This window comes from Linepithema humile, chromosome 5 (assembly GCF_040581485.1).
Source record: "Linepithema humile isolate Giens D197 chromosome 5, Lhum_UNIL_v1.0, whole genome shotgun sequence".
NCBI classification, from domain to species: domain Eukaryota; kingdom Metazoa; phylum Arthropoda; class Insecta; order Hymenoptera; family Formicidae; genus Linepithema; species Linepithema humile.
Window position 1 is genome coordinate 16,221,721 of NC_090132.1, and position 14,655 is coordinate 16,236,375.

The following is a 14,655-nucleotide window of genomic DNA, read 5'->3' on the forward strand; positions in this document are numbered from 1 at the left end:
GGGGAGGCAGAGGTGGATGGAGCGGCAGAGGTGGATGGGATGGCAGAGGTGGGTGGGGACCGAGAGGTGGCCAGGGCGGAAGAGGCCATATCATAATAAAAAAATATTATATAAATTAAAAAAATATTAGATAAATATAAAAATAATTTTATATATTAATTTCATATTAATATTAATTTTATTTTTTTAACAAACTTTTATTTTTTAATATTTTTTTTGTATTTTTTATTTATATTTTTATTATTTTTTAACTTATTTACTTATACAATATACTTATATTTTTATTTTTTAATATCTTTTCTATTTTTTATTTATATTTTTATTTTTTAACTTATATTACTTATACAATATACTTATATTTTTTTTATTTATATTTTTATTATTTTTGACGATATTTTTATTATTTTTTAATTTTTTATTTATATTTTTATTTTATATTTTTTTTATTGATTTATTATTATTATTAATAATATGTTTTTTAATCTAATTTATGTGATAACATTATAATAAACATATATTGACTAGTCATATTGTGATAATTTTATATTAAGATTTATTTTACATATATATAAAATAAAATTTCAAATAAAATCAATTATCTCGTGCTAACTCTCTATCCCGTCACATATTTATAGATAAATAAAATATTACTAACATGTCTGTAAATGACATCACATATGTATAAAAGAAATATATAGAAAGATTAATGAAATGTGGTATAATAGGGCTCCTGGCGAAGGTCCACTAAAAAAACCTAACGCGCCGTTAGTGGAACCTCGAAGGTGGTGCGGAAGACCACTATTAATAATACTATTATAATTACTAATAAATACTATTATAATTACTAATAATACATTATTTTTACAATATTTTAACAAGAGTACAATAAATCTGACTGCATTTATAATATATGTTACCGTCTCCTCCACTCATCTCCATAGTACAGTAACTTTTGCTAATATGCAGTAGTTTAAAATAAATGATTAAAAATGGAATAAAATATAATATGGCATATGGAGCATATATCATAGATTGTTGGTGTGAAAATTTTAATTATCTTTTATATAGAAATAATTCGTCTACATTTGACACGTTAAAATGTACACCGATCTCAGATTAGAGATACTAGAGTGTACGAAAATTAAGTACATTATTGATCTCACTATTTGGATTCTCCGAATGTACGAATAGAAAATTATTGAACGGGAGAAAAAATATCAGGACGCGAGTGACTAATTGTAAGTTGGGAAATAATTAAAAGTTTTACAGGTATGTAAAATCTTTCGAGTCGATAGACATAAATGCCAAAGCAAGCATGGCTAAACGAATAAGGCGAATGGCAAGAACATAGTATATGTTAAATTTACACTTTGTTGCAATATTGCAAAATAACTTCATTTTTCTATTGACAATAGCAAATCTGAATTATTTCAAAAATTGTTAGTTTTAACATATGCGAATATTATTAATAAATATAAACTATTATTTTTTAAGCAAAAAAAAGATTATTTGATAATTTACACTGTTAGAAACAAATGCGGAAAAAAGAAAAGAAAGTTGCGAGAAGCAAATCTCGAACACGGGATTTTTCATATTCCAGCCACATGCCTTAGAAACACTTACTTCTTAGCATTTATCGTCTGTTGCGTCGGCTCGGTGGAAGAGAGACGGCGTTCTCTTCCATTGGTCGACCGGGTCGAGCTCACACGGATAGGGTGACGTCATCGGTTCTCGGTTGTATTAGTGTGATGCCGCCGCTCGTTTCTGGCAGCATTGGATCAGTGATGCAAACTCGAGCCGGCCAGCACCAGGGCACTGTGGTAGGGGAAGTATGCACATAAGCAGTGATGCAAGATCGAGCATCCTGCATCAAGCACCACATGAGGGGAAGAGCCCCCACCATGGCGGCACCACACAAGCGAGCATCGCTGACGTCACGCGTCCGTGTGCGCTCGCCGTTCCAATAGCGTACGACTCATACTAAGGCACTAGATATGTAGGTATTCTCATCCGCCATTTTCCTATTAGATGGAGAATTATAGCGTATACAGGGTGACACTTAAAGACTGCCCACTAAGTACATAGCGTTATTCCTTGCCAAAAAATGAGTCGAAAAAAGTCCTGAATCATTTTTAATAATTGACGTGTTATACATGTACACTATACTATACTATATACGCTATAATTCTCCATCTAGTAGGAACCAAAATGGCGGATGAGAATACCTACATATCTAGTGCCTTACTCATACGCTCGCCCGAGCGCACACGGACGCGTGACGTCAGCGATGCTCGCTTGTGTGGTGCCGCCATGGTGGGGGCTCTTCCCCTCATGTGGTGCTTGATGCAGGATGCTTGATCTTGCATCACTGCACACAAGCGAGAACCGCTTACGTCACACGTATGTGTGCGAACAATCCGCTTTCGATCACGTGCAACAGTTACGCAGTTAATTTTGATTAGTCTGTACAATTTAAGCCGCAATTATAATTAATACAAAGATTCAATTAATCCAAAGGTAAGTTTAGATTTAAAAAATTTAGTAAAAATGGTTGCTCAGAATAATAGATTCTTTAACCTAATTTTAACGTAACCTTAAAAGTACTCTCTTATAACAAATAATTTTTTGTTTTAAAAAGTCGAGCAAGACTTCTGGCTTTTTTAGTCTATCTTCGAAAATTTTTTCGAAAATAATATGAAACGTAAAACGACTTTTTATAGAAACATTAAAAGAGGAACCATAGCATGCTTAGAGTTATATATTTTATTGTAAGAATGTGTGCAATTTTACAGATGTAATTATTTTCTTAAAAATATCAATTTTTATTTTTAAAACATATTATTGGATTAAAAAATTAAAACAATAAAAACTTTTGTTTAACATTTAATATTGGTAAAGTTAATTAAACCTTTTTTTATATCAATGTATTTGCATAAATATTTAGAATACTAAAAATAATTTAGTTAAATATTCAGTGAATATTCTTTACATAGTACATGGTATCCATTTTTCCATGGATATAAACCAATTTTTATCACCAGCCTAGGTACATGTTCAATTTTGTAAGTAACTGTATAGGAGATGTATATGAAACAATCATGTGTTACCTGAGAAAAGATCTGGTTTCTATAAAATTGATTTAATCCAGTGATAACCACGTTATAAAAGTACTAACAGTCAATAAACTTACTGCTTATTGTTCTAAATCCACGCCGAAACACGTTGTACGCACAGCATAGGAATACCTTCTCACATGTTATACGCGCTTGTCAGACCGGATGTTAGGCCGGACAGGTACCAGACATGCGTGCTTCATCTCTTAATATTCGTGCATTATGACCCTAGATGATGATATTCAAAAAACAGCAACGTCGTCTTAGAATGGGAAAATGTAATTGACAGTTCATAATTTGATGTATCTATGACTTAGTTTACACCGATTGTTTAATACGCGTACTAAATCTGCTTTTCCGATAGGTATAAATCGTTTAGTGTGAAATCTAAACCAATCAAAGAAGCAGATTTAGTACTTGGTACGCGTATTAAACAATTGGTGTAAACTAAGCCTATAGGTTTGTTCTGTATAGCTGAACTGGCTGCACTAGTTATTAGCACAGCCATAGAATATTCACACAATATTGTGTGTTATCTGGGAAAATTTAAAATTGCATACTTTTTCTTAAAGACAACTATACGTTTTCTTTTCACCAATTGATTTGTCTCATTATTTTGTGCATAAAAGTATTACGGTAAGATTATTGAAAACTAATATGCAGCAGTTTTTTTAGCATGGAGTAGTTTTTCTAAATAATGACAGTTTTGTGTGATTAAATTTATTTTAGTTTTATATTGCCATATGTTAAAATGTAATTAATTTTCATTTACCTATACGTTTTAATTCTGTAATACTAGTGATATTACAGTTATTGTGTGCATTTTGACATATGTCAAATATAAGATCTATTCTTTATAGCTGAACTGGCTGCATTAGTTCAAAGTTTATCTTTTTTTTTCCAACGTGGAGGAAAAAAGATAAACTCTGAACTAATGCAGCCAGTTCAGCTATAAAGAATAGATCTTATATTTGACATATGTCAAAATGCACACAATAACTGTAATATCACTAGTATTACAGAATTAAAACGTATAGGTAAATGAAAATTAATTACATTTTAACATATGGCAATATAAAACTAAAATAAATTTAATCACACAAAACTGTCATTATTTAGAAAAACTACTCCATGCTAAAAAAACTGCTGCATATTAGTTTTCAATAATCTTACCGTAATACTTTTATGCACAAAATAATGAGACAAATCAATTGGTGAAAAGAAAACGTATAGTTGTCTTTAAGAAAAAGTATGCAATTTTAAATTTTCCCAGATAACACACAATATTGTGTGAATATTCTATGGCTGTGTTCCGAAATTCACTGCCAGTACTGAAAATTTATAGTTTACATCACGTATATTGTAGATTTTCAGTACTGGCAGTGAATTTCGGAACGCAACCTATGTTGCATCAAATATATTTTTATAAAAATATTTTTGAAGAAATCATTTATATATGTCTGTAGAATATCCTTAGAACATATATACTGGAAGGGGCATAGTCTATCTAAATATACATAACAAAAGTGTCCCCTACATCTATCTATTCTTGTCTGTACGAAATCGGTCAATGCGCTTGCGCGAATGAATAACCGCTTAAGTTGAAAGTAGAAAGATTTAAAATAGGTGGAAGGTATTTGAAAATTTGATTATAACAATTTATTCTTTAAGTTATATTATAATATAATTGCAATATATTATAAATTATATATAATAATATGTAGTAATATGTAATAATAGTCTTGCAAAATAAAATAAAAATAATGATGCACATAACCAAAAACAAATACTGTAATGAACAATAATTATATACAGAATGTACAGGATAAACTAAAATAAGATAACAAACTTTGAGGAGCGAGACCAAACATGAAAAAAAATTTGACATCAACATATGTCCGTCAAACCTACTGTTACTGATATAAAATATATATTATTAATGAAAAATAAAAAAGTAATATTTATTATTATGTAATATTCTCGCTCCTCTAAAGTTTGTTATCTTATTTTAATTATATCTTGTATATATAGTAACTAGTACAATAAAAATTATTATAATAAATAATAAAAAAAATATTTAAAAACTTCATTGATGTTTAAATAGTATTAGTTTTGTATGATTATTTTTTATGATTATTTCTTTAGACTTGATTATATTGGAAGGCTTGTCATAGATAAGCTTGTCTAGTTTGTCATCACACACATCAACATAATCGACGCATGCGTATTGCAATAAAATGTACAGACAAGGATAGATAGATGTTGAAGACAACGACAAGTCAGCTATGCCCCTTCCAATATATATGTTCTAAGAGAATATCCTTGTTTATAAAGAATATTCTATAAACCTGCCCAGAATATGTTAAAATCAGCAGTAAGAACATATTGTTTACATATTCCCACAGATGTCTATACTAGTACTAGATCGCTAACTTCGTCAAAAGAGCTGAGGCCGGCAGAATTTCCGGTTTCGGCCATGACACCCTACAACAAAATGGCGACAATGCGTGTGAATGTGTATATCTGTACGTGCGTATGCACATGTGAGACCCATACATATAATACTCCTATATTGCTAACATAGCATCTTTTCCGTAAGTGGAACCATGGACATAGGAATATAGGGACGGAGCGTAAACTTGGTTGATAGACGAGGGGAATGAAGCCAAAATGCGGGGGGGTCTGCCATGATACTGTGTCTGAATCTGATTGGTTATCGTTATACGTATGCTGTTGTTATTACACACTAGGTAATGCATTTCGTCTAAGTCGAGTTATCAAACATGTTCTGTCAAAGAATTTTTCTTCAAAGTGGACAGAGCAAATACGAGCTGTACTTGGGATAGATGATGAACTTATTTCCAAAATATCTAATCACAATGTACGAGTTTTAAGATCTTTGGGAAAACTAAGAAAAAAAAACAATATTTTTAACAACTTATACTCTTAAAATAAAATATATAATATTACTTTAAACATATAATATTAACTTTAATATGAATAAATAATTTCAATACCTGTGAAATGTTATTTTTACATTATTTCCGCTATTACTTTCAATTTTGATAGTCGGATCTATTTTTACAAGACTGTACAAAACACTGCACCATTTTTTATATTCACAAAATATATTTAAAATAACAATTTTAATTAATGTTTTTTCTTGATATAACTTCAAATGCTCATTATATCTGCCCAAATTGCATAATATTTTTGCGTCGAATAATGACCAACTGCACTTGCGTCAAATAGTAGCCAATCAAAAATGTGCACAGTTTACCTCGTCCCCTTCCTTTAGTGGTTTTCCCCTCGCGACGTTACACTCCGTCCCTATATTCCTATGTCCATGAGTGGAACGTGTCCCAAAAAAGAGAGACAGAAGAACACGAAAATTGGTACTTTGATTATTGTGCGCATGCATGGTAGGTGGCGAGTTTTTCAAATACCTTTCATACGTTAAAAATAACACTTCATATTTATTATGAGAAAAATTTGTAAAAATATTTACAATCATGTGTAAAATATTTATTTATATATATATAGGTACATCTAATGTGTTATTGTATACATATATATTATTACAAAATTAAAATAATTTAATTTATTTTTATTTATTAGACAAATATAAAGTAATAATAATATTTTTTTAAATTAAAAACAATATTAAAATACTATTAAAATAATATTTTTTAAAATTCTTTATAGGTTATGAAATAATAACAATAATAATAATAATCATATTTTTTTTATTACAAGTTTTTAAATAATATTAATTTATTAAACTTATTTCGTAAATATTGATCTTTTTCTGACATTTGTTTTGATTCATGAAATAATCTAACGTTAATGTATAAATCAATTACATATTTGCATAATTGCACTCTGTGATTATCAAATATGTCTTGTGTCATGACATGATTATTCATAATATCATTGTCGAATGGTATCCCAATATGATTAAAACTTTTAATTTAATCATTCATGTGTTTTCCTATTGGCTGAGATAAAAATTACACGCATGCGCTTATGGAGGTAAGTACCCATTAGAAAAAGAGGTAAAACATAAGATCTATAGAGAGAAGGTTACCTCACGCGCAAAGAAGGACGAACGGCAAGAGAGAAAAATGCTGAGCGGCGCGAGCGGCAAACAGTAGCTGTCTCTCTCGCACGCTTTAGTGTTTTCTCTCTCGCTCCTTTAATATAGAAATGCTTTGAGTTTTTATCGAAAAAATACTTTTATTTTGTAAAATATTGATAGCACTGGAAATTGCGTAATAATAATTGAAAAGTAAATTAGAAAGGCGCTATAAATTACATATATTGCAAATTATAGCGCTAGATATTTAACATTTATAATGTTAAATATCGCTGCAACAGATGCATTTGTAATACAAATTGCTTTGTACTCGTATTTAGACTGTAATATCAATGAAAATAAAATATAATTTGGGGATATACACAAAAAACATCATTTGTAAAGTAGTAAAATAAAAGAAAAAATAGTACATATTTAAAAATTATTTTTAAAATAATATTTACTGTTTATATGCATTATTTACAAAAGAAATACTATAAAGAAATTTATTTTTTATATTTAATTGTGAAAACCTCAAAAATTGTCAAGAAATTATAACTGAAATTCATAAATGTAAGTACAATTCTAGGGTAATATAAACAGCATCATACACAAATTTATTATGATACAAACTTAAATAATGAAATTGTAATATATGTTTCAACATTGCAAATGTGAATATTTATATGATAAAATTTACAAAGTGTTAACAATTTTCAAATATTTGCTAATAAAATGTTTCTGTTGAAATCTTAAAATAATTCTTTAAAACAAATATGAGATGGGGTATATATTAGGGATCATTAAATATGCGGCAACATTGTGATTATAAAATTTTATAAGTATCTATAATAAAAATTAAGTATAATAAATATAATAAGTATACAAGTATAATAATAAAATTTTTATAAGTATCTATAATAATAAAAATACATATATGTTGTATTAATCTGTTAATTGCGTTAAATTAATTAATAATTTTTTTATATTTATTGGCGACTCTTCTTTGATTATCTTCAGCTTTCCTCTTATTACCTATGTGCTTGCGATTTTTTTTGGCAGTATTATAAAATTTAATGCGTACATAAGTTTTTTGGAGAATAAATGCAAGCGAGTGACAGAGTTAGAAACAGTTAGAAAAGGAAGAACTTTGAAAGAGAGAGACAGCTATTGTTTGTCGATGAGATCATCATGCTTTTCCCTTCCTTCGTCGCCCCTCGCCTACAAGCTGTTTCTAGCTCCCCCCTTACTTCGTCGCCCTTCGCCATCAAGCTGTTTCTAGCTCCCCCCTTACTTCATCGTCCCTCGTCTATAACCGGTTTGCCTGAGGTAACCTTCTCTCTATAGATCTTGGTATATAGGAGCATGCGACGCGAACAAACCTATTGAAATATATACCATACTGGAACGAGCACGCCTTTGTTCTCGACCGGTCAGATGGAGATAGCTGTTCGGACTCGGATCTTTCTATCTAACCAACAGTCTCGGTCACGTGTTCACAGCTACTATTAGTAAGGCACTAGATATGTAGGTATTCTCATCCGCCATTTTGGTTCCTATTAGATGGAGAATTATAGCGTATACAGGGTGACACTTAAAGACTGCCCACTAAGTACATAGCGTTATTCCTTGCCAAAAAATGAGTCGAAAAAAGTCCTGAATCATTTTTAATAATTGACGTGTTACACATGTACGCTATACTATACTATATACGCTATAATTCTCCATCTAGTAGGAACCAAAATGGCGGATGAGAATACCTACATATCTAGTGCCTTACTATTAGTCGAGAGTAGACGAGATAGAAAGAGAAATCCGGTACCGAGTCACTGCCTTGTCTGACCGTTTTATCGAATGAAGGGCGTAGCCTGTGCGCTTTCCAGTATGGTATATATTTCAATGGCTACAACTAATGCCAATGTGGCACCAAAGTATCACGTGACTGCTATTCCCTGCACCGCGGAACTGACTTCACTCCCCTCGCCTAAAGTAAGATTTTATGCTCTGTCTGCTTATTCCTATGGCCGGTATTCATAGTCCGTTCTTATATTCAAGATCGTCTTAAGCACGAACTTATATTCGCTCTCTTCGTCAGTCACAATGGGCGCGTTCAGCAGAACAAACCGCTTAGTAGCAATCGAACGTGATTGGTTCTTACTTTCAGAACCAACTAATTAACAGTCGATTCAGCGGAAAATCTACAACTGTTGAGTCTGCTGAACGCGGCCAATCTATGTGTGTTTTATTCTGTCTAATTCTCTCGTGTCCTTTTTGCTATACACTTCTATAAGGTGTATCTTCGTATTGTGTGATCTCTAACCTGTACGCATTACAAAAATATGGTTTTAAGGTATATAATGTTCCAAAATTGTTGCCTGAACATGTTTTATTAATTACGTGTCGAGTTTTTTGATTGTGATAAGTATATTGTAGTTAAAATTAACAATACTTTATGTCATGATTTGTCATGTAATTCATTATTATCATGATATCGAATGATTTGTTTTCCAACAGAGTACTTCGATGATGGGGAAAATTTATTCAATGTTGACGCGACCTATTCGCACATTTAATATTGCAAATCGTGCGGAAAAAATTATTTCTCGAGAAAAGCCAGTACCTGCGCCTCAATACGCATCTACGGAAAAACTAAAAAAACTATCGCATGAAGGTAAGCGATTTATCACAATTAATTGTTCGATTAGAGTTATAATAATTTCAAAATAATATAATATAAACTTTAGTAGTACTAGTAGATTTCAGTACATCTTTCGGTTTTCTTATGTAATCTTTTTCTGTTTAGCAAATCCAAGCTTTTTGGAAAATCATTATCGAAAGGATATGCAACTGGATCAACGATTAAAAGATGTTTTTGTAACTTCAACGGATTCACAAGTACACACTGTATTTTAAATTTATTTTCTTAGATTTAATATTAATATACTAAAGTATATTTGAATTATATATCTGTTTTGTTTAAATTTTATATAATATTAAAATAAAATAATCTATGCTTTAACTTTTATGGAGCATCTTACAGATGTATATTATTGTTTAGGAAATAATTACATCAGCGAAGGAATCAAAGCTTTTGCCTCAGAGCAGACATACTTCAGAGGAATTTGATTACTTTCATGAGTCTACAATCCCTCTTGGAAAGTGCTCATTGAAACAAGTTTTTACATTTCTTTCGGGACATAAACGCGATCCTGCAACATATAGTAGTGAATACATAGCTGCCCAATATAAACTGGATAAGGAAGTAGTAGGTGTGTAGAAATTTTATTTATTTCTTTAGTAAAATTAATATTTAATATTAACTTATTAACATTATTTTATATATATTTAATTTTTTTAGATAATATATTGAAACATTATAAACTTTATGTAAACATCACACAAAATACTTCAGAGCAAATAGGAATAGTAGAAGATAATATGCAAGAATTGTTTGACAAAGCACTAGAGAATAAAAAAAGGACAGATCTTTTAAAGGAAAAATAATATATAACATGTATATAGAAAAATAATTTATTAAAGTTTATTTCTATGTTTTTCTTGTTAATTGTAATTATACCTATATTGACATTTGGAAATGATGTATATTTTATAGTAAAAAAAGTTATGCGACGTATTTTAAGATATTCGAGTAACGCAATCGACATGCTTCCCCAGTTCAGTTCATTCTCGTAAAATCTGAAATAAAAACTACATCATTCCAGTATCAATGAACAAATATAAGTACAGATCTTTCGATATATCGCTTACTTGCTATGACATGATAAACTGCGATGATCACAACTAAGACGTGGAATTGCCTGATAGCAGATGGTGTTGAGTGAGAATAATAAGGAAAAAAGTCCTTGCTACCTGAATTTGTCTCTGGAATGCTCGCAGTTTTCAGCATCATCCAGTAAAATGCTTTCATTTTTAATCTCTTTTTCAATTCTGTGCCGACTTCTTTCCGTATACGTTTGTTGTAATTATTTAACCAACGTCGCTGCGTAACAGACATGTTGATATAAATTATTATAATAATGTCAAGTTCAGTAATTCTAGAATAACGAACATACGACTTACGTGTAACGGAGTCAGCATATCGATATCAATAAGTTTCGGTTCGTAAGGAACTAAAGTGACATCCCTGAATTTGAGAAACTTCCGTGCATTACGAATCTAAAACAATTAACATTTAACAATTAGTAATTAAAAAATTACAAATATATTTATACAATTTATACAAATAAATATATATATATATATACGATTGATATAAGAATATATACAGAAACATACTGATTTGTCAGCTGGAATTACTTCAAGTATGTTTTCCAAACGAACTCCAAAATCACCTTCTTTGTAGTATCCCGGTTCGTTCGATAGGAAGAATCCTGGCTTCAACTTGATAGACCGTCCTGCCGAATTTCTGCCGTCATATGCTATGTGGATAGGCGCTGCAACGCGTATTGTTCCACTAGAATGACTTTCATCACATGTATTCCATATTTTCATAAAACAACTATTTTACGGGAGAAACAGTTGATTACGAACATTCGTGAACTGAAGAGAAGTGACCGATTCCGTGACTAGTCCCGTGCATGTAATCGTAATTGATGCTCCACAACGGTCTCCGTGCAACGGCATCCAATTGATCTGTCATTACATCACTGGGGAAGATCAAAGATGATAGTTCGATCGAACCGATCAGCACTCTTGTGTAGGCATTTTTCTGTTCATCGGTCGGCACTCCGAAATGAAGCGTTCTGGTCACGTCGGTGGTACCATCTGTCAAATAATATTTTTTGTCTTGATTACTTGATCAGCAAAGAATTGAAAGTAACGAGAAATTTAAATCTTTTTAAAACAAGCCTCAAATCAAAATTTTATTCTTGTTTCATTTAATTTGCTTCACTATTCATCGGGAAGACGGAATAAAAGGACTTTTGTACCCAAGTATTGTCCTCCGGAATCCACTACTAGCGTGGATGTGGTCCCGATTTTAACATTGGTCAAATTCATTGGCTCGTAATGCGGTATAGCTCCATGCGGCCCATATCCGGCGATCGTTGGAAAGGCGATGCCTCTATTGCCGTTTTGCTCGTAACGGAATTCATTCGCTAGCCTCGCCACTTGCATCTCGTCCCACCCTTCAGAGTCCAATTCGTACTGCTCTTCCATATAAGCCAGGAAATCGCACATAGCCACTGCGTCTCTTAGATGAGATTTTCTCATACCCGCCACCTCAACTTTGTTTTTTTCTGCTCGTAGATCGATTACAGGCGAAGGCTTAGGTAATCTTTTCTCTAGCGGAATCTGTGAGAAAAATTTTTGCATTTATATGTTTAAATATATTCATTTACATATTTGTTTTCAACGTTTATTTAATTCAATTTATTTCTTATTGTGTATAATCTTTGCAGTTACTTACGGAATTGTATATTTCTTTGGATGCACCGAATGTATAACTGTAAAACGACGGAAGCCACACTCTGTTCCAGGCTTGAGACATTGTCTTCAAATCATACCAAATGGCCGTGTAATTATGCAGTCTACAACAATAATAATCAATCATTATACAAACTTGGAATGATCATCGGTCATTACAAATTTCTATTTGCTCTTATTACAAATTATTATGGCATCATCAATTTCTAAAATTTAGAATTCTTTAAATTTAGAGATTTATAACTGAGAAATTCCGATTTCGTAACATTATTTTAAAATAAAAACAAAAGCTTTTTTATTTAAAAAAATTTAAAATAAAATAAGTTGTAGAAGTTAAAAATCTGTCGAATATTTATTTAATCCTTATCTCGTTCGTCAAGAGTTTTATATTAAATAAAAATATAATATTTTTGAAATTTATTTATCACTCACTTGACGCAGTTCGCGTGAAAACAAGAATCGGTTTTTAAGTGTATGTCAACAGATCGCAAGATCTTGTGTCGCGGCGCGTAGAGATGCAGAGATCCTTGAGTGACTATCGCGTAGGCTCTTAAAACAGGTGTGTGCGGTAGATCGTAGCCGCGGATGTTGAAGAGCCATGCTATCTCGTCCAGAGCGGTGATGACGAGCGCGTCAGCCGACGAGAATTCCATTTCCACCCGGATACTTTGAACTTTTTCCTGCCACGGTTTGCCGGAATATTCATCTGTCAGCGGATACGCCGCGTGCGAATTGTATTCAGGCCGGTCCACCTGCCAGATCAAGTCCACTAGGTCGTTATGGACTGCGACCAATCTTACGAATGTATTTGCTGAACATAAATAAAATCGTTAGTCGCGAAAGAAGGGCAATTTAGCCTCATTACATGATCATTATTGATGGAATTTATTTCGGAAGTCGAAAAGAAGGAAACAAAAATATTTATAATTAATTAACGCATAATAATAAATGTATTATAAATTTTTAACAATATAAACTATATTTTTTAAATAATAAAGAAAAGAGTAAATGCACACACACATATTTTTTATACATTCTGTGCCACGTGAATTATTGATAAGCCTATGCTGAAATCGTTCAAAATAAAATATAATATTTCGTATTTCTTATTCATTATACTTTTTATTATATAACGCATTTCATGTGTTATACCTCTTCCTTAATTATTTTTATAATTATATCTTACGTGACATACTTGAAAAATATATATAATATAAATATATATAAATTTAAATAATATGATTGGAAGAGAATCATATAAAATCAGCGTGGCACAAATGCATGTTAACTGAATAAAATGTACCAAAAAAATATTCGATGTTTCATTAGAGAATTGTTTAATTACCCAATTCATCCTCCCATGTCTGCCACGTATCTGCAGATATTAATTTCGGATTACCACCAATACGTACTTCTGTCCGGTTTTGGAATTCGTGTATTAACCATTCTGTTATCGATGGTACCTAAAATTAATGGAAATATTAATGTTAAAGATTTTCTAACACTAAATATTCACAAATTTGTCATGAAAAGCTTACATATTTTTATTTGACTTATTTGTTAACGATGTGTGTGTGAGCTACGAATTTTTGTTTAAGTAATTACACACAGATAAGTCAAGAAGTTTTTCAATATTCGTGTATAATGTTAGAGACTTATAAAAATATTTCTCCAATATTAAATATTTCCTAAGAAACTTTTTTTTTTATTAAATTTATAAAAAGTAACCGCTCAGAAAGCCCTACTTCCCATCCCCTTCGTACTTTGTACGAAGGAAGAACGATCATCGATGACAGAGTTCTCGAAACAAGTCAAGAACTCGTGTCGTTCTCACGCTCAGAGAAGAGGGCTATAGCTCCTCATCGAGGTTACATCAACTCCCATGTTAGGGAGGGAGAATGAGATCGACTCCTACAGAACTGATCCTGTGAAGTATGATCTTAATTTTCCTACTCCAACAGACCCTATATATAGCAGAGTGGTGAAATTTTAACTACGAGAAAACTTTTTCGTTCGTAGCCA

At 31.4% G+C, this 14,655-nt stretch overlaps 2 protein-coding genes and 1 non-coding gene across 11 annotated transcripts in view; 1 reads left to right on the forward strand and 2 right to left on the reverse strand.

Annotated features, from left to right (window-relative positions):
- Positions 1-2,376: 2,376 nt before the first annotated feature.
- On the forward strand, positions 2,377-10,742 carry LOC105669390 (protein NDUFAF4 homolog). 7 transcript variants are annotated; one of them, XM_067355920.1, is made up of 6 exons: positions 2,387-2,517; positions 5,519-5,656; positions 9,703-9,859; positions 9,992-10,083; positions 10,247-10,457; positions 10,547-10,742. In XM_067355920.1, the coding sequence occupies exons 2-6, from the start codon at positions 5,627-5,629 to the stop codon at positions 10,690-10,692; spliced, it is 636 nt and encodes a 211-aa protein (XP_067212021.1). In that variant the 5' UTR covers positions 2,387-2,517; positions 5,519-5,626; the 3' UTR covers positions 10,693-10,742. The 7 variants fall into 7 exon arrangements, with proteins under 7 accessions (XP_067212026.1, XP_067212021.1, XP_067212024.1 ...); XM_067355923.1 differs by having other exon boundaries at positions 5,519-5,638; XM_067355922.1 differs by lacking the exon at positions 5,519-5,656 and adding an exon at positions 2,994-3,062 and having other exon boundaries at positions 2,390-2,517.
- The window catches only part of LOC105669417 (xaa-Pro aminopeptidase ApepP), a 31,399-nt gene continuing 27,447 nt past the window's right edge, over positions 10,704-14,655 (reverse strand). For all 3 annotated transcript variants that reach the window (XM_067355893.1, XM_012362370.2, XM_012362371.2), the window contains 9 exons: positions 13,979-14,096; positions 13,066-13,444; positions 12,617-12,737; positions 12,138-12,501; positions 11,740-11,973; positions 11,485-11,642; positions 11,269-11,364; positions 10,957-11,188; positions 10,704-10,884 (listed from right to left, as the gene is read on the reverse strand). In XM_067355893.1, coding sequence (XP_067211994.1) covers positions 10,865-10,884; positions 10,957-11,188; positions 11,269-11,364; positions 11,485-11,642; positions 11,740-11,973; positions 12,138-12,501; positions 12,617-12,737; positions 13,066-13,444; positions 13,979-14,096 — 1,722 coding nt within the window. In that variant the 3' untranslated portion in view covers positions 10,704-10,864. The remainder of the gene's footprint in view (positions 10,885-10,956; positions 11,189-11,268; positions 11,365-11,484; positions 11,643-11,739; positions 11,974-12,137; positions 12,502-12,616; positions 12,738-13,065; positions 13,445-13,978; positions 14,097-14,655) is intronic.
- LOC137000292 (small nucleolar RNA U3) lies at positions 14,360-14,575 on the reverse strand. The gene has a single exon (XR_010890584.1). It is a non-coding gene; the product is annotated as a small nucleolar RNA U3 (small nucleolar RNA).

Coding starts and splice junctions, on each gene's coding strand:
- LOC105669390 (XM_067355919.1), top strand. CDS start 9,073: ATGGTATATATTTCAATGGCTACAACTAATGCCAATGTGGCACCAAAG. Junction 9,860..9,991: donor AAAAAAACTATCGCATGAAG/GTAAGCGATTTA, acceptor TTTTCTGTTTAG/CAAATCCAAGCTTTTTGGAA. Junction 10,084..10,246: donor TAACTTCAACGGATTCACAA/GTACACACTGTA, acceptor ATTATTGTTTAG/GAAATAATTACATCAGCGAA.